At 52.1% G+C, this 25,529-nt stretch overlaps 1 protein-coding gene across 7 annotated transcripts in view; it reads right to left on the bottom strand.

Annotated features, from left to right (window-relative positions):
- Window positions 1–14,314: 14,314 nt before the first annotated feature.
- Window positions 14,315–25,529, bottom strand: part of RhoGAP102A (Rho GTPase activating protein at 102A) — a 107,824-nt gene continuing 96,609 nt past the window's right edge. For 5 of the 7 annotated variants that reach the window (XM_089563459.1, XM_089563440.1, XM_089563456.1 and 2 more), the window contains exons 6-12: window positions 22,952–23,078; window positions 22,804–22,859; window positions 20,760–20,913; window positions 19,334–19,530; window positions 16,285–16,467; window positions 16,077–16,177; window positions 14,315–15,450 (exon numbers count right to left, since the gene is read on the bottom strand). In XM_089563459.1, the coding sequence (XP_089419585.1) occupies window positions 14,709–15,450; window positions 16,077–16,177; window positions 16,285–16,467; window positions 19,334–19,530; window positions 20,760–20,913; window positions 22,804–22,859; window positions 22,952–23,078 (1,560 nt within the window). In that variant the 3' untranslated portion in view covers window positions 14,315–14,708. The remainder of the gene's footprint in view (window positions 15,451–16,076; window positions 16,178–16,284; window positions 16,468–19,333; window positions 19,531–20,759; window positions 20,914–22,803; window positions 22,860–22,951; window positions 23,079–25,529) is intronic. The other 2 variants (XM_089563444.1, XM_089563452.1) reach the window with 1 other exon arrangement.

Genomic DNA, 25,529 nt, shown 5'->3' on the forward strand with positions numbered 1-25,529 from the left:
GCTCAATAGACGTCTTAACGAGCTCGGTGGGTAGGGCCACTAGTACAGGGTCCCTCCGGCTGATGAGGCGATATAGGCCAGGTTAATTAGTCTACGTTGATCTTCGAGATGATCGCTAGACAGCGCCGCCTCCCACTGCTCCGTTGTGGCATTAGATATGTAAGGGACCGCCATTGTCTGTTGGCATCCCGAAATTCTGTGATAAAGGGTTGGTCGACCTCCGCAAAAGGGACAGGTGTCCCGGCACTGGGTGGGATGATATTTGTGAAAGGAGAAAAAAATAGTGGCATGATGGATGGCAGTGGGCACAATGCAAAGGGCAAAGAAGAAAGAGGGGTATGAAGAGGGACATAATTTTTCGTTGTTCCCCTTTTATTCATTTGTTTCGGTCTTCTCCTTTCTGCTATTCTTGCATCTGTATTTCTTTTTACGCAATAGCGTTAAACGTTTTGTTACCCAGAGAATCCGGCGTCTGCGCTGTCGACGTTGTGGATGGCCGTGGGCACTGTGCAAGGGCAAAGGAGAAGAAAGAGGGGCATGATGGGTGGAAGAGGGCACCTATCAGTTGCCGCCTGTGTCTTGGCCGATCCCCCGCAGTGGGTACGCGCCATTATCTAGAGGACAACAACAACAACTGTGCAAGAACAAAGGAGAACAAAGGGTGTATGATGGATGGCAGTGGACACTATGCAAGGTCAAAGGAGAAGGAGTATGATGGGTGGAAGTGAGCACTGTTCAAGGGTAAAGGAGAAGATAGAGGGGTATGATGGGTGGCTGTAGGGACCTATTGCAATGACCCTGATGAATCTCGTGTGCCAGCAGTGGACCATTGGGGCGTCAATGAACAGGATATTGTGGTTCCCTAACACTGTGAAGTTGCTGAAAATCATCACCAAGCCCTACCGGAAGCGGCATGTGGTATAGCAACCAGTTCGCCTAACGGCGGCATCTCCCGATCAAGGGACTCTCTACGGCGCCTAGCGGATGCAGACGTCCTCACATCGAGCTCCCTCTCATCTGCCCCAACTGGCTGGAATTTTTGCCCATCACCCCAAAATATCTTCAACATTGTTCCCGGCAAGTTTACAGCTTTCACCCAACACTAATATTTACGGAATCAGACCTTTTTTCAACACGGAGCGCTCTTTTGAAAGTATAAAGCGGGAGACACCACGGTAAGCCTACCACCGACGCCGCGTCCGCCACGCCACAACCTATGCAGGCGATGTAAGTCGCAGAAGACGGCGTTGCGCCGGTCAACTTTCCAGCCTCACCACAAGCCTTGCCTACTCCCGCATTGCTGCCCAACATGTCTCCACTTCAAGACGTTGATGACCCTACCCCATTCACCACGGTTATGCACGGCCGTAGAACCCGCAAGATTCACGAGCCACCCCTTCATCGACACACGCTCATCTCGATTGGCTTTCACCTTCCTGCCTCACTCATAGCTGCACCGGTGAGACATATCTTCCACCTTATCACGACTGCCGCACACCTCGCTGACCACGCACGCGCCTAAATTACTGTCCACACCCGTTTGGACCAAAGGCTTCTAATTATTCGGACTAACTCAAACGACACTGCGAAACGCCTTCTCGGCGTTTCATGTCTCCAGCGTCTCAGCGGTCTTCGGCGGCTCATCGGGCCCCGGCGGCTCATCGGAAACCGGCGTCCCATCGCTTCCTAGCTCCACTACTCACCATCTAACCCCGTACGAACTCACCCCCGCAAACTCAGCCCGCGGAATATTCCGGATCGATCGCAGCGGCCTCACTCCCTCCCAACTCATGGCTGGCATCTCTTCCCGGACCCACACCATCATCGATGTACGAATTATGGGATCCACAAACACCGTCCTGGATAAGTTTGAGGGCCGCACCGTCCCACGAACTATCAACTTCGAACAAATAGCGTACCGCTGCTACCCACATCGTCCACGGGCATTCTGCTGCCTTCGCTGCCTTCAGTATGGGCACAGACAGTTCCAGTGCCCTTCTACCCAAGCCCTCTGCCCTACCTGTACGACCACCCTTGTCCACCCGAACGCTGCCCATCCCTGTGCGCCCTGGTGCTTGCACTGTCAAAAGGACCACGTTACCTTCGCCGACACCTGCCCGGTCCTCAAGCAGCAGGATCAAGCCCGAGCACAGCCCTCTACAAAGGCCAAGCCCCTGACCCACCACCAAGCCATCTGCCGGGCAATAGCCCTGAAACCCCCGCAACCACTCCAAAATACTCCCCTGGCAAGCATCTTCCCTTCACCTTTCACACTGCCACTACCAAGACCTATGCAGATGTCCTGCAAGGACCTCCACGGCCACCAACACAATGCTCCCTGACGCCCAACTCTGCTGCACCAAGCCGACTTCAAGAACCTACCTCCACCCGGATCCCAGCCTCCAGTACGGATGCCGCCAGCGTCCTGAGCCAAGAACCACCAGCCTCGCGACAGCATCCAGGTGGGCCACTTCCCACTCCCTCAACTCCCCAACCCGCACCAGCACGCTCCGTCACCCCCCCCCCCCACTACAACCCGATAAACCCGATACCTTAGCCCAGCTTCAACTTTACATGCAGGCCCTTGAGACACGCATGAACCACCTCGCCTCCCTCTTTGACACCATACCACAACGCCAAGAGGCCCTGGAACAAAAAATACAGTCACAAACACTGCAGATAACTCGGCTCACAGCTCTAGTCATTACACTCTCCAACGCCGCCGACAAGCAGGCGGAATTCATAGAACCCATTCAGCATACACTTACAGCCCTCTCCTCCCCATCTGACTCCCCACTCCTCAAAAAGAAAAAGCCCTTTGGCCGTCCCCACAGCCCCCACACCGAGGACATATCAGACTACGACACGCCCCCATTCCATAGCTTTCTCTAATGGAACTGCCGATGCATCCGCACGGCACGTACGCCCCTTTGCAAGCATCTCATCCTTCCACCCCCCCTCCCCCCTCTGGTCTTCTACTCCACGAAACCAGAGGCGAACGCACCCTCCCGGGATACAGAGCGATTCATGCGAGTTTTACGGATCGAACACCACTGGTCTCAACATATATCCGAAGAGACCTCAAATTCTCAGTCCTCCAACTTCCTGATATACTCACACAACATCTAGTTGTCGTCGAGCTCTTCCTCGCACCTACATCCCCTCCCACCATTCTTGTTAACTTCTACACCCCCCCCCCCCCCCCAAACAGCATTCCCTCCTACCCCACCTTTTCGACTTCCTCCAAACCATCACTTCCCCGTTGCTTGTGGCTGGCGACTTCAACGCACCACATACACAGTGGGGCTACAGAACCACACACAAAGCAGGGCGTTTACTCCACGATCATATATACTCTAGACGCTACTCTTTGCTGAATGACTTTTTACGCCCCACTAGACACGGTTCCTCCTATCACAGAGACACCACACCCGACCTGACCTTCGCTCTATGCATTCCACACGTTACTTGGCACAATACTGACACATACCTACTTAGCGACCATTCCATCCTTGTCATCAACATACCCACAAAACACCCCCGACGCAGGGCGAAGGTGCGGCACACTTCGTGGCCAGACTTTCACCGGTTCTTACCCCCACCCGCATCTAACCACTCCAACTACGCTTCATGGGTCGATGATCTCGGAAACACCCAGTCACGGGAAACACGTGAAATTTCCAATCCTACTCCCCGTGACAACCCTGATCCTCACATTCTACGACTGTGGAAGCGGAGAAACCGTCTCCAACGCACATTAACTACACAACCACACAACACACAGCTCTGTGACAGAATACAAGCACTCCGCAGCGACATTATCTCCCACTGCAAGACACTTGACACCGAACACTGGACACGAACATGCGACCGCTTAGACGAAACTTTACATCAAAAATCATCCTGGTACCTTCTCCGCTCCCTTCTCGGACCTCAACCTCACCCCACACCCACTCTTGAACGCCTCTTCGCCTCCCATACTCCAACAGAAGTTTTCACTGACCTCCAACAACTTTATTCCCCACCCTCACAATCCTCTTTAAACTTACCATATCATGGCCCAGCCCTTCCCGCACTAGACGTTCCTTTCACGCACACAGAACTTGACACAGCACTCGCGCGTTGTAACACACACTCTGCCCCCGGTGCAGACAAAACGACATACACAACTCTCAAGAACCTTCCCCCCGAAGCCAACACATTTCTTCTTAATGTCATCAACGATGCCTGGACCTCTGGCACCCTGCCAGTGGACTGGACATCGTCCCTGGTCTCATTCATAGCGAAACCCAATAAACCCTCCAGCATCAATAACCTCCATCCTATTTCCCTCACCTCCTGCGCGGGCAAGCTCATGGAGCACATGGTGCTTGCACGCCTCACTTCCCATCTTCAGGCCACCGACTATCTCCCCCACACCCTCATTGGATTTCGCCGAGCACTATGCACCCAAGACGTTTTCCTTGTCCTTCAACACACCTTCTTTAACTCGAATGGCTCAGACGCTGCGCAGGTCAAATCCTTAGTAACCGTTGACATACGTAAGGCTTTCGAATACATATCACACGACCACATCCTCACCATAATAGCTGACGCGCAGTGCGGACACAGCATGCACAATTACATAAGAGCTTTCCTCCCCCACCGCTCTGCCAGTATCCGCTACCTCGACAAACTCTCACCACATCTCACTCACTCGTGGCACTCCACAAGGTGCCGTTCTCTCTCCCATTCTCTTTAACCTAGGCATAGTCCCGCTCGCCCAGGCCTTAGCCGATATTCCCGACCTTCATTTCGTCTTCTATGCAGACGATCTCACCTTGTGGGTCACCACTGGCTCACCGGGAGAGGTCCAAACCACAATACAACATGCACTTAGCACCATTTCCTCACACCTCTCCCAAGCCGGCCTGCAACCCGCTCCGGAGAAATCAAAACTTCTACTCATAACACGCAGTAAATATCAACGGACGATGAACCCCTCCATCCCCCTCACCCTTGCCGGACAGCGCATCCCCCGCGTCGAGTCTTGCCGCATCCTGGGTATGCCACTCAACTCCAACACTTTCACCTCTGCGATCAGTCAGTCCATACGCACATGCCACCCAGTAACACACTTACTGTGCCGCGTAGCTTTAAAACATGCCGACCTCTCCGAGACACACGATAGCCGCCTTGCTCAAGCGCTGGCTCTGAACAAATGCCTGTACTACATACCTTACTGCCCACTTACAAGTACATAACAAGACAAACTAACCCGGGCCCTCAATACACTCTATAAAGCAACACTAGGACTCCCTCCTCAGGCTTCTACAGACACCCTGTACAGAACAGGCCTTTTGCAACCTCTTCAAGCCCTCCTTAACCTGCACCGGGAGAGACAAATCATCCGCCTGTCCAGTACACCAGCTGGGCGGTGGATACTATCCCAGACTCCCTACGCACCCATCTCTTTCCCAGACCCACCACAGTCTCCGATCTACCCCCCTAACCTCCGCCTCGCACCCATTCCTCGCAACATGTCCGCACACACACACACGCAGGCCGCCACGCATACGCATACAACCACAAGCCACTTTTGGACGCTGCGGCGGTCGCCTACACAGACGCCTATCTCACGGAAACCGCGGGCTCCACAGCAGCAGCCTTCTTCCTACACGCTTTCCTCTCTACAACCAGCACTCACACAACCGGTCCATACACCTCCCCGTGCACCCTCCACGCTGTCACTTAGTAGTAGTAGTAGTAGTAGTAGTAGTAGTAGTAGTAGTAGTAGTAAAAGACTTTTATTCGACCAAAATTTATAGGCCGAGCATTTCGACCGCCTGGGCGACCAGAAGCCGCTGTTCTTCCCCTTCAGCGCCAAGCCAGTCGAGCCAGGTGGTGATGGATAGAGAGGGTGGGGGAAGGAACCCGACTGCTGAGCAGCCGGGCAATAGAAGAGGCAATGGGCCAGGTCCGCATAGATACAGGGGCAGTTGGGACAGGAAGGGTCCGATCGATAGCGATAGAGGAAGAGGCGGGACGGGGTGATAACTGCATTCATCTGAATGTGCCGAAGAAGGCGAGACTCCGGCACCGTGAGTGATGGATGAGGGGGAGGGTAAAGGCGTTTGTCGAGGCGGAGCTCAAGGTAGACCTCTTTTATGGTGCGGCGAAGGGTGAGTCTCCCACCGTCCTCCGAGGGCTTGGGCCAGGGGATCAACGGTGCCCGGAAAAGTGTGTCGCGGGCGAGCTGATGGGCCAGCTCATTGCCGTCAATCCCTGAATGCCCAGGGACCCAGCGGAGGAAAACGATGGAAGGCTGCAGTGCGGAGACCGCTCGTTCGACATCCTGTTGGAGAGAAGGGGTCAGGGTGCGTTTCTGTATGTTGTGTATAGCGGCTTGTGAGTCTGAATAGACTGTGTACTCTTGGAGAGAGGGAAGGAGGGCAAATGACTGGAGGGCATGCGCAATGGCGAGAACCTCGAGGGACAATGCGTCTGGAGGGTGTAGATACGGCCCGCTGGTGTGGGTTTCAGGAGCAGGGAGGTGTGGATGGTACAGGGCGTAGCCGCAGGAACCTCGAGGAGCCACGAAAGAGGCATCCGTGTAAGCTACACCCTGGGTATCAAAGAGAGGGGAATGGTGCTGTGCGGCCGCATGACGACGTCCGGCGTGCAGGACGGGGGACATGTTGGTCGGGAGGGGAAGGATACGAAGATTGGGAGCGGGGGTGGGAATAGGAGAGGTAAACGGGGAGATTGGAATGGGCGAGATACCCGCTTGAGTCAATAACCACTGACCCTGACGGGTAAAGGAAAGCCGGGCAAGCTGCGAGTCACGATGGAGACTGAGAAGAGAACGAAGAGGATGGAAGAGGCCTGTGGCAAAGAGCTTAGTGGTAGAGGTAGTGATAGGGAGGTTGAGAGCTGCCTTGTAGAGGCCCACAAGGGCAGTCTCGAGAGCGTTAAGTTGAGTTTGAGTGAAGGAAGCGTAGGGTGCAAAGTACAAGACCTTGTTGAGGGCCAGCGCGTGGGCAACTCGGCACGCGTGAGCCTCGTGGAGACCTGAGCGTCGAGTGACCACGCGCCGCAGGAGGTGAGTTACAGAGTGGCAGGTGGTGACAGCGCGGTGGAGGGCTTGCACATTCTTAGCCGCATGCAAAGGGAAGCCAAGAACTTTGCACTGTGTGACGACAGGAATGGGAGAGCCAGAAAGGTGGAGAGAGACGAAGTGGTTGTGTGAGCGCTGGTAGGAGGAATGGTTGAGAAGGAGAAGCTCGGATTTCTCAGGAGCAGGAGAGAGGCCAGCGGTGGTGAGAAAGGAGTCGATGAGATCTAGGCCACGTTGCAGGGTGTCCTGTACGTGACCGGGAGAGCCAGATGAACACCAGAGTGTGATGTCATCGGCGTAAAATATATGATGCAGGTCAGGAATTTCAGCTAGCTGGGAGGCGAGAGGGGCCATAGCGAGATTGAAAAGGGTAGGGGAGAGAACAGCACCTTGAGGAGTGCCACGGGTGAGGTGGTATGGGTTAGACAAGTGGGTATCTACTCGAAAGCGAGCCACACGGTGAGAGAGGAATGAGCGGATATAGGAGTACATGCGGGAGCCACAATCCAAAGAGGCAAGTTGAGAAAGGATGTGATCGTGGCAAACACCGTCAAAGGCCTTGCGAACATCGACGGTCACAAGTGCGTAAATTTGAGTGGGTGTAGGGGACAGAAACGTTTGCTGGAGAATCAGAAACATGTCCTGTGCACAGACGCGGCGTCGGAAGCCAATGAGAGAATGGGGGAAGAACTCCCGTGCCTCAAGAAAATCAGAGAGGCGAGTCAGAGCCATTCGCTCAAGGGTCTTACCAACGCACGACGTCAGGGAGATTGGGCGGAGGTTAGAGAGAGAGGGAGGTTTGCCCGCCTTTGGAATCATAGAAATAAGGGAGGATGTCCAGGAGCTCGGCAAGCAGCCGCTCTGCCAGGCCTCATTGTAGGTTTGGAGGAGGAATTCTTTGGCGCAGTCAGGAAGGTTACGAAGTGTGGTGTATGTAATGGCATCCTCACCGGGAGCCGAGCGTGTAGCATTAGCAGCCAGAGCAGATTCGAGCTCCCGGAGAGTGAAGCATTGGTCCAGATCGGGGTTAGGTCCACCTGAGTACACCGGGTAGGAGGGTGCCAGAGGGGGCGGGAGGTAGAGAGAGGCGAGTTGATCAAAAACTTCGGAGGGAGTCCCCTGAGTGAGGACTTTAGCTAGAGTGGGAGCAAGGGCAGGTTTAGTGCCAAGGAGGGATTTAAAGAGAGACCATGCGGATCGCGAGTGCAAAGAAGAATCAAGGCCATCACAAAGAGCACTCCAACGAGAGTGCTCGAGGGAGGCGCAGTGGGCGACGATCTCGGCCCGGAGAGCTGTGATCCGGGAGGAAAGTTGGGCATTGTGTGGTTGGGAGCGAAAGAAGCGTTGAAGACGTTTACGGCGACGCCATAAACGGAGAAGGTGAGGATCTGGGTCTTGGATTGGGTAACGAGAGCGAACGCGACGGCTGCTGGACTGGACGTCGCGCATCTCTGTCACTTAAAAATACACGGGATCGCCGATGCCATCACACACTTTGCCACCCTACCCCCCGCCCCCCAATACGTTGTCTATACAGACTCGCAGGCAGCTCTGCGTGCCTTCCATGAAAGAGCCCTCCCTTTGCCTACCCGATCGGCCTTAGATGCCGCCCTCTTAGCATTCAGCCCACACCGGTGACCCTTCGGTGGATCCCTGGTCACATGGGCATCCCCGGCAATGAGCTGGCTCACCAGCTTGCCTGCGAAACTACGCCGGGCGCCGGGGATCCCATGGACGAGCCCACCGACGGAGCAGGTGGTCAGGGTTTACAAACGCACTGTCGACGAATACTACGCGCATCAAAAATTGCACTTAGCAGATTTACCACCACCACACCCATCCTTATCGATCCGTGAAGCTCGCATTCTTCGCCGAATGCAGTTTAATCTCCTACATACACCAGCCAAACTTTATCTATACGGGTACACTTACACACCTTGTCCACACACATATGCAGACATAGAACACTGCCTTACACAATGCCACGCAGCCTTCCAGTCCCCCGCCTATCCTTTCCCCCCACCCCCACCGTGGCCCATCTGGCTCGCCTCCCTTGATCTGAGGCTATAACGTGCCTTCGTCGCCTTGGCCCAGGACGGTTTGGTTTATGGGGTTTAACGTCCCAAAGCGACTAAGGCTATGAGAGACGCCGTAGTGGAGGGCTCCGGAAATTTCGACCACCTGGGGTTCTTTAATGTGCACTGACATCGCACAGTACACGGGCCTCGAATTTCTCCAAAGAAATTCAACCGCTGCAGCCGGGATCGAACCCGCGTCTTTCGGGACAGCAGCCGAGCACCATAGCCACTGAGCCACCGCGGCGGCTGGCCCAGGACGTACTGAACGCCTAATAGAAAGGATGTTCTAATAAAAGTGTCACACCACCACCACCACCCGATCGAGGACTAGAGGAAACCAGTTATCCGTTGAGCTGCAGGCGCCTGAACCTAGCATCCTCAGCTTGTTTTGAGGCTAGCCGCCCACCAGCTGCTATGAATTCATCCACGAACCATTCACCCGGTGCGATACTACACCCTCAGACAGAGACGTTGTGAGCATTCGAAGCCCTGAGAGTGAACCACCCTGAAACACTGAAGTGTAGGGTAAAAAGATATAACTTTTTCAAAGCATTCAAAATGCCTTCGGTGCACGCTGCGCTCAAATGTTTCCGCAGCATGGAAATTGCGCAGAGGAAGCTCAGAACAGCGCTCTCGCAGTTGACGTGATTGTTTTCGTTAGTTGGCATTCGTTTACAGAATACATGATGACTAACAAGAGAAGACTTGGGCGAGACATAAAAACTCAGGAAAAAGACAAGGTCGTGCCCCTCTGTAAACGAAGTACGTCAGGAGACCTGTGGCAAAACAGCCTTCATTTTCGTAAAAAAAGATTTGCTACTCGGATTTTAACGCGAGGGCGTTAAGGTTCTTGTGTCGCAAAAAAAAAAAACGGCGCCGTCGCCGGCCTCGTTGACATTAAGCGAAAAAATCTATGAAAAATCTCCAGAGAAGAAAACATGGTGTCAGGTCAAGTGGCCTAGAGGCTTGGTCGTCCGCCTCGGCTGCGGGAGGTGGTTGGTTCGAAACCCACCGCCGGACACCCACCGATAAAAATGGGTACAAGCCACCCCCGGCCCGGCGCCCGGCTTCTTCAGGGGTGTGCGCTTGGAAGAGGCTCCGCAAACCCCGCTTCGCCCTTTCGGGGGCAAAACCAGTTTCGAACACATCAGCCTGCAAAGGTGGTATTGTGATTCAGTTCAGAGTTCACAGGTTCGACGGAGTTTCGAGAGTTCGATGAAGTTTAAACGAGTTCGCTCTAACGTGAGCTCAGTGGCACTGCGCCAACTTGAGAAATTGAAAAGCTGCGCCTTACAGAAAAAGCTGCGCCTACATTGGTCAAGTGACCTTGTGACATCATAACAACCTACCTACCATGGCCGGCGGCAGGTAAAAACTGGAGAGGACACAAACTCTGCCTTAAGGGCATGACGCGATAGCATTAATAGGCAAAATTCCATATATGCGGGGTTGGCGCAGTAGTGCCGCGGTTGAAGGAGCTCTGAAAGGACCTCTAATGAGGTTGCGTATGCCTGGGATGCTAAAGCATGTCACTTCAGAAATATTGCCCAGCAAGAGTTCTTGATACTCTTTGCAGAAGCTATCTGTAGTCAAAATTTGAATTTCAGCGTAGTCACTTTTACACGCTGAAAGGTCGGCGCTCCTCCGGTGACGGCGCTTCCTTACCCGCCGGAGTGACGTGGCTTATTGGCTGCGGCCATGGTAGCTGCCTGACGACTGCAATAACCTAACCAATAGCCATCTCTCAACTTGTATACGCAGTTGCGAGCGACGGAGCAGGGTGCGAGCATGAAAGTCGCCGGGAAGGGCTCGCCGACTTTCGCGCGTGATTGTGGGTTCTCTGTTGCGTGTACAAGCGTATTATTTGGCTCAGGGGTTCATTACAACACGTTTCAGTGATGGCTAATGTTGATGTGCTATCTCCGGAAGGTGTTTGAGAGCCTCTTTAAGCGATGCGCCGCTGCCCTGCGATGGCAAGTGCTCCCACCGGTCTGGCTTGTGAGACCAGCTTCATGCTCCCGGCAACCTCTGGCGGACAATCAAAACCAGCCAAGTCACATACAAGCCACATCTTCCCAGCATTCCTGCGGAGGATGAAGTGTTTTTAAAGAAGCTTGCATAGACAATGGCGCCACTTTTCCCTCTAGGGTAATCTTCAGGAACTCTATGAGGTTATCAGCGTTGGTGTCGTCCCCTGTTTGCAGTGACCGAAGGGTTCCTCTGCGGGGCCAGAGCCATAAAGGGCTTGTCGGCAGGCGTACAGCGCCTTCGGGATCGTGGCATCAGTGGTCACGACGCCGCATGGCTCACGTGGGAGTCGGACGTAGTCTGCAACCACAGCTGCCATTTCTTCTCCATGACTAAGGACTAGAAGGGTAGGAGTTTTACTGCTCATTGTTTCAGGAAAAAGTTTGAACCCACATTATTGGTATTTGGCATCCGGACACCAAGACAGCCACTCTGTTCTCTTGTGATCCAGTGTTTTGTGTTCGCTTGTGGCACACAGTGTTCTCATGTGTCCCATGTTTGCTGCCGGTAGGATTACAGGCTGTCTGTTAGTCTCCTACGGCAGCCCTCGATTGTTATCCTTAGTATTTGGAGTGGAGTTGGTCCTGCGTCATCAGTTACGATAAAAGCTGCAGAGCAGGATTTTAATGATACCTATGCAGGGGTTATCGTTGTAAATTCTTTACCCGGGGCAAGGGCAAATTTTTTCTATTTTGTAGTTCATTGCGCGGCTAGGATGTTCGTCGCGCAGTCAAGTTTTCGCTCTCTCCCAGATGCCGTGAATATGCATACTGGCGCACGATGACAAGGAAGCAGAATCAGAACTGACCACTTATTAACCACATGAGCAAATCTCGCTCCTCTTTCCTCTCTTCTCCTGTTCCCGCAATTAAAGTCCGTAGATAGTTTCCTTGGTTGGTTTGTCGGTAAGTAGCGACTAGAGAAGAAACCCATTTAGGGACCTTTAGGCGCAATTTTCTTGAGGTAAAGAGGCCTATTTCACTCACTCTTAAGCTTATCGAAGAATCGATAACCAGCTGGTCGCCTCCTCTTAAAGTTAATAGGAGTAGGGTTGCCTCTTCCGTAGGTACGGAAGCAGACACCTTTCCAGGGTTTTTTTTTTTTTTTGGGGGGGGGGGGGAGGGGGGAGTTCGGGAGGTTGAGGTGGTCCTGTATGGAGGGAGGGTAGATGCGTGGCAAGCTAACAAGAGCACTGCTAAGAATTTGAGGGGCCGGAGAGAAGGGGGATGAGCTCGATTGTAAAACCAATCCTTCTGTCCACACCCCTCCTCCCCCCTTTTGGATACGTGCCTGATGGTGTAGGTGAAGCTTTTAACACGCCGACGTGGCATTGTGCGGAACGGCCGTACTACTGCTGTCGTAATAAAAGAAACGAAGCAAAAATAAATTTGGCAAGGTCTTCTGGGGTATTCGCTCGAAATTCTAAAGTTCCGTAATGAAATTCTTTTATTCTAAAATACGTTCATTCGAGTGTGCAGAGAAAGTTTTCTCATTTCATCTGGTATGCTTCTCGTCAACAACTTCGAGGGTGGTTGAACGGGTATCTCGAGCTGTGTGGCGCGAAAGAATTACTGTATTTGACCCATGGTTCTCTGTAACCCCCATCGGGATGTCTCCCGTGGTAACACCTTCGGGTTACGTATTGCTGCGCTCTCGCCGTACCTTCGTCCTTCTGCGGTAACCCTCTTTCTTCAAGGGTACTTACCCTGCGGGTGAGAGAGAGACAAAACGTTTATGCATTGCTCGTAGCGTCTTAGGAGTCCCTGGGTGGAGTGCCATGGGTGGAGTCCCTAGTCCACGACTCCTGCGGTGGCTGCGGCAGCTTGGGCCCGTTCGACCAGTGACAGCTGATCACCGTTCCATGCCTTTCCATGCCATGATAAACACCCTCTGCTTATGCTTTCCTCTGCTCTCTCCATACCATCCTCCTCCCACGACAGCTCTCCTCCGGTTGGCAATTCCTCCGCTCTCGCGTCGTCGTCATGCTTCCTTCCACGGCAACCACCATACGCACTGTTTCCTTGGTACCTCCCCCCCCCCCCCCCCCCCCTCCGGTTGCGTCTTCCTATACTCGCGCCACACGCTCCTTCTCACTTCAGGGCAACTGACCTCCGCGTGGTCGCCACGGCAACGCACCCATCGGTTACGCATACTACTACATACTGCTACTACTACTACGACGACGACGACGATGCGAAATCGAAGATCGGGCGTTCAGTAGCTCTCGCTGCAATAAGAGGACTACACCGTTAACGCAGTAAAGCTTGGTGCACCTCCGGCCACTCATAGGTAAAAAAATTCACCTCCTGCCTACAAGCTTCACCCCCCCCCCCCCCCCCCCCCCAACGTGCAACCCTCTACCTTGAGTACCTTGAGCGTGCTGCAAGAAGGCCTTGCCTTCCCGAAAACACACACACACACAGAGAGAGAGAAAATTGGAGGGTCATACGAACTGATGCGGCGAAACTACGGCAGCAGGGGCTTTTGCCTTTTTGCTCTACACGGTTCGCCTTCCATGGCGTCCTTGAATTTGATTTCGCCGTCCCTTTTTTCGTTCCGCTTGGGCGCTCCACAAGGATGGGCTGGCACGTAAAAAGGGAGCCAACAAGAATTAAAGGGAATTAAAGGATTGGGAAGAATGAGCTCGATCACGGAGAGTGGGGGGGGGGGGGGGGCGTGCCCCCGTACCCCCCCCCCCCCTGGAAACGTGTCTGTATGGAAGGTACGCTGAATATCTACTTACACCGACATTCCAGCTTACCTGTTTTGTTGCTGTGAAATACGCAACCGGTCGTGCAGGTGATATCATTTGTTTTTAGTTTGACTAAGTTTCTAGACTTTCCAGGTGTTTTATAGAGTGAAGATTATAGCTAAGACAAAGTGGTGCACGTAGGAAACAAGAGTACGATTTTGGATGCCAACTTACATATACCTCACATCACAATCCTGTGGAACACATGGCACGGTATACTTCAGCAACGTAAAAACGTTAGCCAGCTTTCTTTTAATTTTCGGCCAGCAGTCTCCAGCAGCAATGAACTCTGCCACTGGCTGCAGTTTTTGATTGATTGTTTTTGCGTTGTATGAAGCAGGCGCAGCATACCAAGCCAAGTGCAGGCCGAAGTTGCCGTAATTATTCCTTTCTTACTGTACACACAGGACCACATGAGACGGGCCAGTCGGGGCCCGTTCATTTGCTCCTCCGGGTGACCGGCCGACATAATGTGACACACGCTGCACACGCTGCAACTCGCAGCATACTGCTTGTAATCGGTTCCAGTCCCCACTCTTATACTCGTAAGAAGACGCGTGCTTCGCACGTCTCCAGAACCACAGCCCCTGCAACGCACATGCAACCTCGTTTGCAAGCGAGCGTGACCACGCCGAAGAGCAGCGCCACAACCAGCCCTCTGTCCTTCCCAGCTCACGGAAAGTCGTTTAAAAACTCCACTCGGTCGAGTCAGCCCCAAGGACACGGACGGAGAGGGGCAAAAAGACAGACGTCGTCACTTGTGCTTCTTGTCCGTGTGCTCGGACGAGATAATCTCGCATCGCCGCCACTTCTCGGTCTGGAAGCGCACCTCGCGACTGTCCCTTCGAGGAATGGCGCGCGAAGGAGCAACTGGCGCCGCCTGCGAGTCGCCCGAGTCGCGTCTCGAGTCCGACGAACCGCTGAAGAAGCTCAGTATGGACGACGCTGACTTGCTCTTGTTGATCTTGAACGCCTTGTCTTCCTTCTCCTTGCTGGTCAGAAACCGCCGAGAAGAGCCTTTGGACTTGCGGGCCGGCGCCTCGATGGTGATGGTAACTTCCTCTTGCTGCGCCGTTGCAGCCGCCGAGGACTGTACGGCCGAAGACGGAGGCGGAGAAGCGTCGCTCGTCGGCTTCCGCAGGGGCCTGGCCGAAGACCTCTCCGCCGCAGCGGACTCGGCCGCGGCGTCGCCCAGGTATCTAGGCACGTCGGGAGCCGAGGGCATCTTCAGGGTGAAGGACACTTCGACGTCGTCGTCGCCGCCTTCCGTGCCCATGGGCGACGCGGAGGGCCGCCGCTCCGCCCGCCCTTCGGGGGTGATGAGGATGAATGGCACCGACTCGTCTTGCTGCTGAGTGGTCATGCGGCGCTCCCGGCCTCGATGTGTCGTCGTCATGGGACGCATTACCACTGTCCGAAGCTCTTCTTCGGGATCGTCTTCGTCCTCTGCGTTCGCGCCGTCGAAGACTTGGTCACTGCCATCGTCGTCTTGAGATCTGCGAGCATGCAGTGAACAGAACGTGAGATTTGGAAGCGTGTTAGGAACTATTTGAGATCTTACTACGAAGGATGAATGTCTCATGCAATGAGCAAGCGATGCTGAATGCAAAGCAAGGCAAAACGCAAGAGGTTTGCCTTGCACCCACCTTGCAGTCTCTACCTAGTGTAACCAGCCTTCAATAGTCCCTCGGGAATTGCTGTATTAGCATGACATGGTTTTACCTTTGCAGAGTAATGCAGTACTGCAGCTGCTTCAGTCTTTTCTAAGGCGTTTCCAGACGGTCGCAGTGGCAGCAATTCGCCCTTACTGATTCGTCACACTACTTTGTGGTGTGGTTCCTGTCCTACCTTTCGTCTGTGGCTCAGAACTATGTGTGATCGGATAGACATCTAAAGAATCATCGGATAGTATTTGTATAGAAACATGCGTACCGAGCTCCTGAATGCATGCCTGCACTCACGTGTGCACGCGAATTGGGACCTCCACAATGGCGTTCTTTAATCGCTATATGGCTGGAAAATGACGCTTGGCTCCGCCAAAGCAGTGCCATGGATGACGAAATGAATTGATAGCACTGACCATGGACACAGAAAAGGAGAGCAGAGAGAGAGAGACAGTTACCCAGGCGCGCTGTAGTAGCGCCTCCTGAGGAGAATTTCGAGGTCCTCAGGGCTCTCGACGAGAAGCCTTTTGTAAAGACTGTCCAAGTCCTCGGCTGAGACCTACGCCAGACGACATGCAGACAAAGAGAAAGGACAGCTCGCACGGAGGTTCGCGCTTGTAAAAGGGCACGCTCTTACGCCAAGGCCCCGACAGACTCGGCGCTCACCTTGAATAGCTCCTCGTAGTTTTCGATCAGCTGCCGCACGACCAAGATGACGTCGCAGCGCTCCTCCGCCCTCTCCAGGTTCTCCACAATGAACTTGTCCTTCTCGGAGGTCTTGCTGAAGCGCAGAATGTTCGGTCCCAGCATGGTGGCCAGGTTGTGAGCGTCCATCTTGTTTCCTGGGAGCTGGGGCGAGGTGGGGAACAAGTGTTACGGGAAGCCTTCGAAAAGGGCACAGTTATGGCCCTGTCATATGACCACAGACTCAGCTGGCCTGAACCCTCACAAAGAGTCCCACCACAGTCCTTCATTGCTCATTGAAGGGCTGTGGTGACATGCGAGAAGATATCCCCGAAAATTCTCTTTTAAAAAGAAAGGAAAAAAAAGTGGCAGGATTTAAAGGTAGTTAAACCGAGTCGACGTGCGAAGCAGGTGTTCATTCTTCAATTGGAGGGGACACAAGCTCTGCCTTAGGGTATGACGTGACAGCTGTAGTGGGGTAATGCCCATAAGTTCAGAATTGGTCAATCATATACTCCGTTTCATACATCAGGTGCAACGCTGTCAAAGCTAGCGCTCTTTTTTGCGCAGCCTGCATCCGTGACAGAAAATAGTGCGTTGCTTGTGGTGAGCGAAAAATAACAAATTCATTGCCGACAGGCTTCGTGGGTAATACATTTGTCATCAGCGTGACAAAAAACGATGATATTGCGAGCGAATCGGTCGAGATCTGTGATTTTGTATTTTGCGTGTGTCGTCTTTTTCAATTTCACGTTTTCGCTGTCCCCGCTGGCCGCCGTGTTTACTCTTTCTGTCCGCCTCCCTTTTACTTTTGAGAAAATGGCGTCCAGCTCAGCGGCGTGACGACAATTTGGACCAATCTGAAACGCGGACAAATACGCCTTGCTCGTCGGTAAATTGGTTTTTGAGGAAAGGAAATATATCTGTCATATCTCGGTGGACACCTAAACCTCGCCGTAACGGGAAGGGAGGAAGATGGAGCGACGCGTTAGACCGCACGGCCACAAAACAGCGCGGAGGGATACACCTCTCTATTTTTTTCTGCGGACTACTTCCGTAGCCTTCACCGCGTTGCACATGATGTATGAAACGGAGTATAGGTCTAGGCGAGTCCTCATACCCCTACACCTCTACCAGCGCAGTGGCGCAGCGTTTAAGTGATGCGCCACGGCACTCGCAGGTGGCTGTTTCTATGACATCCATGCACCGGTAGGCATTGTGCGACCCGTGTTGCTCTTCCAGAGTAACCTCTCGCGACCAATCATTAATTCAACTGCCACCTACCAAGGCAGGTTGTGATACGCTTCATCACATTGGCTGCAGCTTGCACGACGCTCCTCTGAACTTACCCGAGCTTACCCGAGTAATTCGGGTAAGCTCAGGTTAGTTACTCAGGTAGGCTCGGGTAAGTTAGCAGCACAAGACAAGACATGATGAGAAGATTCCTGCTCGGGGTTGGTACGTTTGGGGTAATACTTTTGCCCGAATGTATGAAACAAGACACCGATGTGTGTCAATTCTTTTCTTGCTCGTAAGAGATGTCAAGTTTTGGGCAGCATGCACTGACACTCGTTTCTTTGTCACCTAAACGCTAATACACCGTACACTTATACACATCGAGGCTAAGGCGAGACTCTCGGAACAAATCGCCTTCGTGACAAGGCCAGCTGTCTTTTCGTAACTCCGACAGCGTAGGAAGTTTGATGATGTACACGGGCATGGATTACAATGGCTCCACGTGCATGGATAATGGATACATCTGCACACGCGCTGTAGTAAGTTGGATGATTCACAAGAAAACAGACAATCCGGAGTATTATGCGAGTGCTGGATTCAAGTTCGTTTCGACGTCCAAAAAGGGCAGTTCCGAAACAAGAAGTGTTTCACCTTTTCTCACAGACAACAATGTACGACGTACTGTACGTGTGTTTCAGCCCATCTTTTTGATTAAAACCGCCTCTCAGGGAGCTGACTTCGAGTGGAACGGACGGTACAACATGATCGCTCTAAACGCGAACGTTACTTTTTCGCGCGTAGTACCAGCGACTGAGAATTCAAGCCGAGTGAAAGGCTCCCGAAGAGCAGCGCGTGTTAAACACAGAGGCGATTCAACAGGAAAAAATAGTGCTTCTGAAATGATATGAACAATGACATTACTGTCACACTGGAGCCAGTACCGAAGTGAATATGGGAATAGGAAAGCGGTTCTACACCGGTTGTTAAAAGAATGACAAAGAACACATGGCCTCTATGAGCACACGCCATTATTCTGCTTTATCCCGCGCATAACAACGTGACTTAGGTGGCCTCCTTCACGCTGGCAGTACCAACGTGTCATCTAACAGCTAACCTGCCCTGTGTGGTACCTGCGAACAAACGCACTCATGACTCTGCGGAGCTGAAAATTGGATCTCACAAAACAAAGCCGTTTGCTTGACAGCACACTTCGTTTTAGAGTAACTTGTTAGACAAAGCACACAAAGCCCAGGTCATAGTTCAAAGCGATGAGGCCAGTGTCCCCGACCTGAAGGGCACGCTAGGTTCATTACAGCTACTAAACGTCAAACATAAACCTCTATCTTATACAGCAGTGCGCATGACTCTGCGAAACCGCCAGTGAATTGTTACGGGGCATACAGGAACGTACTCTGGGCTCTCGAACAACCCAGAAAGAATCCGGACTGAAATGCAAAATCTTGAGGAAATCTTGTTTAGCACAATCCAGCCACTCTCGTCACACTTTTATTATTTAATCTAGTGAGAATGGTAATTAATACACTACTGTCTGCCTATGGGAGGCAATGTGGAGATCGCTCCTGATTCGTCTCTATCTTTTTGGCTTCCTGTGGTTTTCGGAGAATACCACTGCAGTTCTTTGAACTCGTTCAGATTCCATACGCTGCCTTCTGTTTTGAGGTTGAATTCGCCCACTTTACGCAGTTAGTAGGTGGTATAGGAAACACACTTCGCGCCTCAAAAGCCTCGCCTCCTACAAGCGTTGGTGAGTCGAGAGTACTACTGCATGGTGTACCGCTCCGTAGAGCTCCTCTTCGGCGCGCAGAGGCAGCGCACTCACGGGCTGCCCGGCGGACGACTTTTTGTCCACCGCGTGATCGGCCACGGTGCTGAGGAACTTGAGCAGCGCCCACAGGGTGTCTCTGCTGTGCGTGGGGAGCAGCCGTATCAGCTGCCGCAGGATGTCCAGCTGCTTGCTGCGCTCGGTCACGCCTGAGGGAGAAAAAGAGGCCATACTCTAGTGCTCACCACACTTGCTTTCCAGTGCACCAGCCCCACCATCAACCAGCTTACCTCCACAGTGGCACAAAGACACAGTTATGGCCGCTGTCTCTCCTAATCCCATCTTCGCACCGAACCCCTGCTGAATCTTGCTGCGTGCTCACACAAGGTAATTTTTACGCTTTTCGCTACTACGCTCTCGACACTGCACTGCATCCCTCGTGTAAGCACTTTACGTGATTGCAGCGTTCAAGCAATCGATCGCAGTCTCAACAAACTGAGCTAATACTTCTAGTCCCGGCGTATAATATCGTGGACGGTTAACGATACAGTTTCGCTCTTTGAAATCACCAATGAAATGGAGTGTATTCTCCACATTATCCCGCAAATATCCTCTCAGTTGCTGCCGCTGAATCTGCGGGATGAAATCCCTCAGCTGCGTCCTTTGCGGCCACACTTCATGCACAACACATTGCTCGTTTTTCATGCGCATTTTTTGTCCTTTTTAGTGTATTGTCGCCTGCGTAGCTGTTCTGTTAACTTGGCAGCACTGAGTAGCTAGGCGGCTCCGCTTCCTGCTCACTGTGATACAGCGGAGAGCGCAGCTGCTTAGCACAATTTCGTCATAAAACGCTAGAGCAATAGGGATCTTGCGCTAAGCTGCAGGCAATAACCTAAGCTTATTAGAGCTAAATAGCCATTTTAATGCCCGAAGCTTAGCTCAGATAACTCTTGACAACGCTACCAGCCTTCAAGGAGCCAAATGCTTGCAAATGATAGATACTCTGAGGCCAACCGTGAGACGAGCTTTATTTTGCCGTCCGAAAAGGCGAAGTACGCAGAAAGAGACAGTAGCAAGATGGTACTGCTGCCCGTTTTAAGCTCAGGTATCTATCTCCAGAATGATTTATCTGCGTTGGTTCACACTGCAGTAACGGGGTGCTGCCAAAAGTCTCCCCAGGCTTCAGTGTCACTCCGTTTCCTTCAACGTCCACTAAGTCAGTTTTAGCCACCTGTGCGAATGGAATCTGGAATGGAGCTGCTGCGAATGGAATCATCCGCTGCTCTACACGAAACCAGACGCTGACCTGCTGACCACAGGATCGGCGTCTACCCTAGTAGGAACTAAAATGTAACACTTCGCGATGCGGCTAGAACTTAGAAGGGAAATGAAACAGCGAGGCCGACAATGGGTTGCGAAGTGGAGAGGCGGCCCTTACGCTGGGTGTAGAGGAAGGGCAGGTAGAGGTCCCTGGTGAGCAGCGGCTGGGGCAGGTCGCGCAGGTACTCCTTGAGCAGCTGCGCCACGTCGTGGGGCTGGGGTCGTTCCTGGTCCAGGTGCACCTCGCGGCCGCTGTCAAACTCCTCGCGAAGCTGCACACGGACCCGTTTGCTCTTGTTCTATAATTTACTTATGTTTACACGCTTGGCGGGCCGTTCACTTGGTACCTCTAAAACATTCAGGGGGCACTTTGGCTCTCTAAAGTGCTGCAAGGCGAAAGCGTTTCCTGGCGCACTGTTGTTTTCATTTATTTTTTATTTTTCATATTTTTTCTTTTTTTTTTCTTTTTCTAATTTTTATTATTTTTATTTTTATTTTCATATCTTATTCTTTTGTTTTTATTCTTGTATATTTTCTGATTTTTATTTTTTATTTTTCCTTTCCTTCACTTTATTCCTTTTATTTTGTTTATGTAGCCCATGCATTCACTAGATGCGCCTTTATTCATGCTCGAACCTTGAGCCTTCGTGGCGGAGTGTTAGCGTCTCCGCTTCAAATGCCAAAGGCCCTGGTTAGATTCCCACCCTCGGCGCAGTTTCTTTTTAAGCAGTGACGCCGAAAGGCGGACAAATCTGCCGACGCGTCTGTCGACACCGCTGCCGACGCGTCTGTCGAAACGGCTGCCGACAGCGTCTGCTAACGACAGTATGAGGCATTAAAGGCTTTCGCCTTAAAATATTGACTACGTTCCGCTCAGTTTGACGACGAACTGTGATTGGAAGCTAACAAGATATAAGCAAACGCATGTCGCAGTTGTTTGCAGATAACTTCTATTATGACTTGCTTATATTGTTTTCACCTCATCGCCCGCTCTTGCAGCAACAGATAACACCTTTGAAGATGTGATAGCATAAACGTGTGTACTAAAAACTGACAAATCACAACTAATGATTTTTAGACAGAAGAGAGGACAGACGGGAACCAAGATGACACACGAGCGCTTTCTCACTACTATTTTAATAAAAACAAAGTATTCAGCAGTCCCCGTCTGCTCGTGCTTCAGTCTAATAATGAAACCTCTTGGACTGGTTCGGTTCAACATCTTCAACAGTTAGCAGCTAAAACAGATGGTTGGTATGCTCTTCTGACATGTATCTTTTTTTTTTCTGTGACTGAAGGTCTTACGGTTCATAATAACCGAATGAGGTTTCCTAGATGGATTTGAAAGAAACTACACCACAGTTGGGCCCTTCAGCAGCAACGCGAAGCAGTTTGCTGCAGTTTCAGACGCAGGTGACCGTTACTTACATGATAATTTGATAATTAATCTTCGGTTCCATTGCATCAAGTGCCACGCTAGGCGAAATCTGCAGCAAGTGTGCCCTTAACGGCGTGGCCGGTGCAACTGCTTCGAAGTTTATACCGTATCGTACGGTATAACGGACGGGTTGAATTCCGCTGCACTCAATTCGCTTGGATTCATTTGATCGGATTGGGACACTAGTTGACCCCCAATTAAATTCATACTGAGTTCAAGTGCACAAAATCCGATCCGATAATTTGTCGGAACAAAGAAAAAATGCGACAATGACTTCTTTGAAGGCTCATACCTGCCACAGTACTAGTGATAGTGGTAAGAATGGAATGAAAGACGAGCCGCCGCAGTGGCTCAGTGGTTATGGTACTCGGCTGCTGACCCAAACGACGTGGGTTCGATCCCGGCCGCGGCGGTTGAATTTCTTTGGAGGAGAAATTCTAGAGGCTCGTGTACTGTGCGATGTCAGTGCACGTTAAAGAACCCCAGCTGGTCGAAATTTCCGGAGCCCTCCACTACGGCGTCTCTCATAGCCTTAGTCGCTTTGGGACGTTAAACCCCATAAACCAAACCAGACCAATGAAACACGAAGTTTTACTAGCCTTGAACAAGGAAGATACAAGGCAAATGCTGCAGGATGCTGTGTATCTTTCTTTTCTCTGTCTATTTTCGGTGTGTAAGAATTCTTTCAGCCATGATGTTGAGAATACACTTTACAATGGCTTACCTGGCGCACTCTCCGCTTGGAGCCGCTGACCCTGAATATGCCCACGGTGTTGAGACCTGCGAAAGCAGCAGAAAGGTTAGTTCACGTGCACGCGGGCCCTGAACACATTTCTTAAGCGGCTGGCACATGACAATGAGCGAGCACCCACCGTAGTTCTCGAGGTAGCGCAGGCAGCAGTTGACGACGCGCGGAATCTGGGGGCCGTGCACAGCAAGCACGTCGTCGTCCCCGGGGTCAGTGGTCGAACTGCGGTGGCGTAGAGACTCCACGGAGTCCTGCACGTGCACGATCGAGTCCAGGGATTGATTAACCTCGTCCCGGGGACGCCCTTTCGATCCCTACAAATCTCCCCACAGCACATTAGCCTCCGTGAACAAAACAAGATAGAACTGAAGAAACAAAATGGATGCAGTTGCCCCCCCCCCCAAGTTATTATTATCAGTAAGTTTCGTTTCAAAGTGCTTAATAACCACCTGCCATCCTTTCTGTTTAAGCCACACGACTGCCAGAAACGTGAATTCCTGCGGTTGTACGTGCGCCTAAGCTGCCAGTAGACTTTTAGATAGACGCATGAAGGCACGTGACTTGCATGAATCTTTTTTACGCGACAAGAAAAATAGTGAGCAAACTAAACCAACTTTTCACACCAAAAGAACATCTTTAAATGACTGCTGACAGTCACTTCAATGACCAAGTAGTGCCTTTGTGTGTCAGGCGTGTCAGGCGTGTCACGCAGGCAGATAGATGCAGGCATGTTCAGTGTCCCTGCTCATGCGTGAAGATTTAACATTTAGTCTACGAGGTAGGAACCGACGCAAAATCTCATTTAGTAGTCGAACCTCGTATACTGAAAGTTGAGATAGAGCAGAACACACGTGAGGCTCTATTCTATACCTATTTTCCACTGTCCGTTTCGCGACCATTTCGTCCTCTGGCATTGGTCACTCACATACACCGGCGGCTTTCGTGCATCTGTGAGGAGTGACCCGACCATTTGGAGGCTGGCGACCGAACCACACTATTGGCTAGCATTGACTGCGATATGCAGCCAAGGCGGGGCCGGGTTTCTAACCACCCAATGGCCGGGTCGCTTGCCCCAGACGCTTGAAAGCCGCGGGCGTATCCGAGTGATCAGTGACAGAGGACACCGAATGGACTCGAAATGGAAAATGAACCGCTCGCAGAATACGGCCTCTGCACACAGTCTCATTATGTATATGCGTGAATCTCAGAAACGAGTCGAAAATTGACTAACTATCCGAAGGCAACGTCTCGCAGGTAATTTTCATGCATCCGGAAGTACCTGCAACCGAAGGGCTGAAAAATTCAGGGGGCACTTTGACTCTCTAAAGTGCGTAGAGGCGAAAGCGTTTTCGCACGACTTTCACTGCCTGTGTGGCACTGGTGACGTTACCACTGGATGACGTCGCACATAATTGATGACGAATTAATGAAAAATTACTAATTGGTGGCTAATTACTAATTAATGACTAAACACTAATTAACTGCTAATTAATGTCGCTTAAGCTTCGATTTTAGGAGTGGAACGCGACAGCGTGTTGCAGCGCTGCCAGGGAGTCCACGGAACACCACCACCCGTTCGGCGCGATGCCTTGCCCTTTGAACGCTACGCTTTTTGAGGAAAGGAAATGGCGCAGTAATTCTGACATCTCGGTGGACACCCGAACCGCACCGTACAGGAAGGGAAGAACGCCACCACCCATTCGGAGCGATGTCTTGCCCTTTGAACGCAACGCTTTTTGAGGAAAGTAAATGGCGCAGTAATTCTGTCATCTCGGTGGACACCCGAACCGCACCGTACAGGAAGGGAAGAACGCCACCACCCGTTCGGAGCGATGTCTTGCCCTTTGAACGCAACGCTTTTTGAGGAAAGGAAATGGCGTAGTAATTCTGTCATCTCGGTGGACACCCGAACCGCACCGTACAGGAAGGGAAGAACGCCACCACCCGTTCGGAGCGATGTCTTGCCCTTTGAACGCAACGCTTTTTGAGGAAAGGAAATGGCGCAGTAATTCTGTCATCTCGGTGGACACCCGAACCGCACCGTTCAGGAAGGAAAGAACGCCACCACCCGTTCGGAGCGATCGATGTCTTGCCCTTTGAACGCAACGCTTTTTGAGGAAAGGAAATGGCGCAGTAATTCTGTCATCTCGGTGGACACCCGAACCGCACCGTACAGGAAGGGAGGACCGTTCAGAGCAATGTCTTGCCCTTTGAACGCTACGCCTTTTGAGGAAAGGAAATAGCGCAGTAATTCTGTCATCTCGGTGGACACCCGAACCGCACCGTACAGGAAGGGAAGAACGCCACCACCCGTTCGGAGCGATGTCTCCCCTTTGAACGCAACGCTTTTTGAGGAAAGGAAATGGCGCAGTGGTGGACACCCGAACCGCACCGTACAGGAAGGGAAGAACGCCACCACCCGTTCGGAGCGATGTCTTGCCCTTTGAACGCTACGCTTTTTGAGGAAAGGAAACAGCGCAGTAATTCTGTCATCTCGGTGGACACCCGAACCGCACCGTACAGGAAGGGAAGAACGCCACCACCCGTTCGGAGCGATCGATGTCTTGCCCTTTGAACGCAACGCTTTTTGAGGAAAGGAAATGGCGCAGTGGTGGACACCCGAACCGCACCGTACAGGAAGGGAAGAACGCCACCACCCGTTCGGAGCGATGTCTTGCCCTTTGAACGCAACGCTTTTTGAG

Source organism: Amblyomma mixtum, chromosome 1 (assembly GCF_055824585.1).
Source record: "Amblyomma mixtum isolate Tamu chromosome 1, ASM5582458v1, whole genome shotgun sequence".
Taxonomy (NCBI): Eukaryota; Metazoa; Arthropoda; class Arachnida; order Ixodida; family Ixodidae; genus Amblyomma; species Amblyomma mixtum.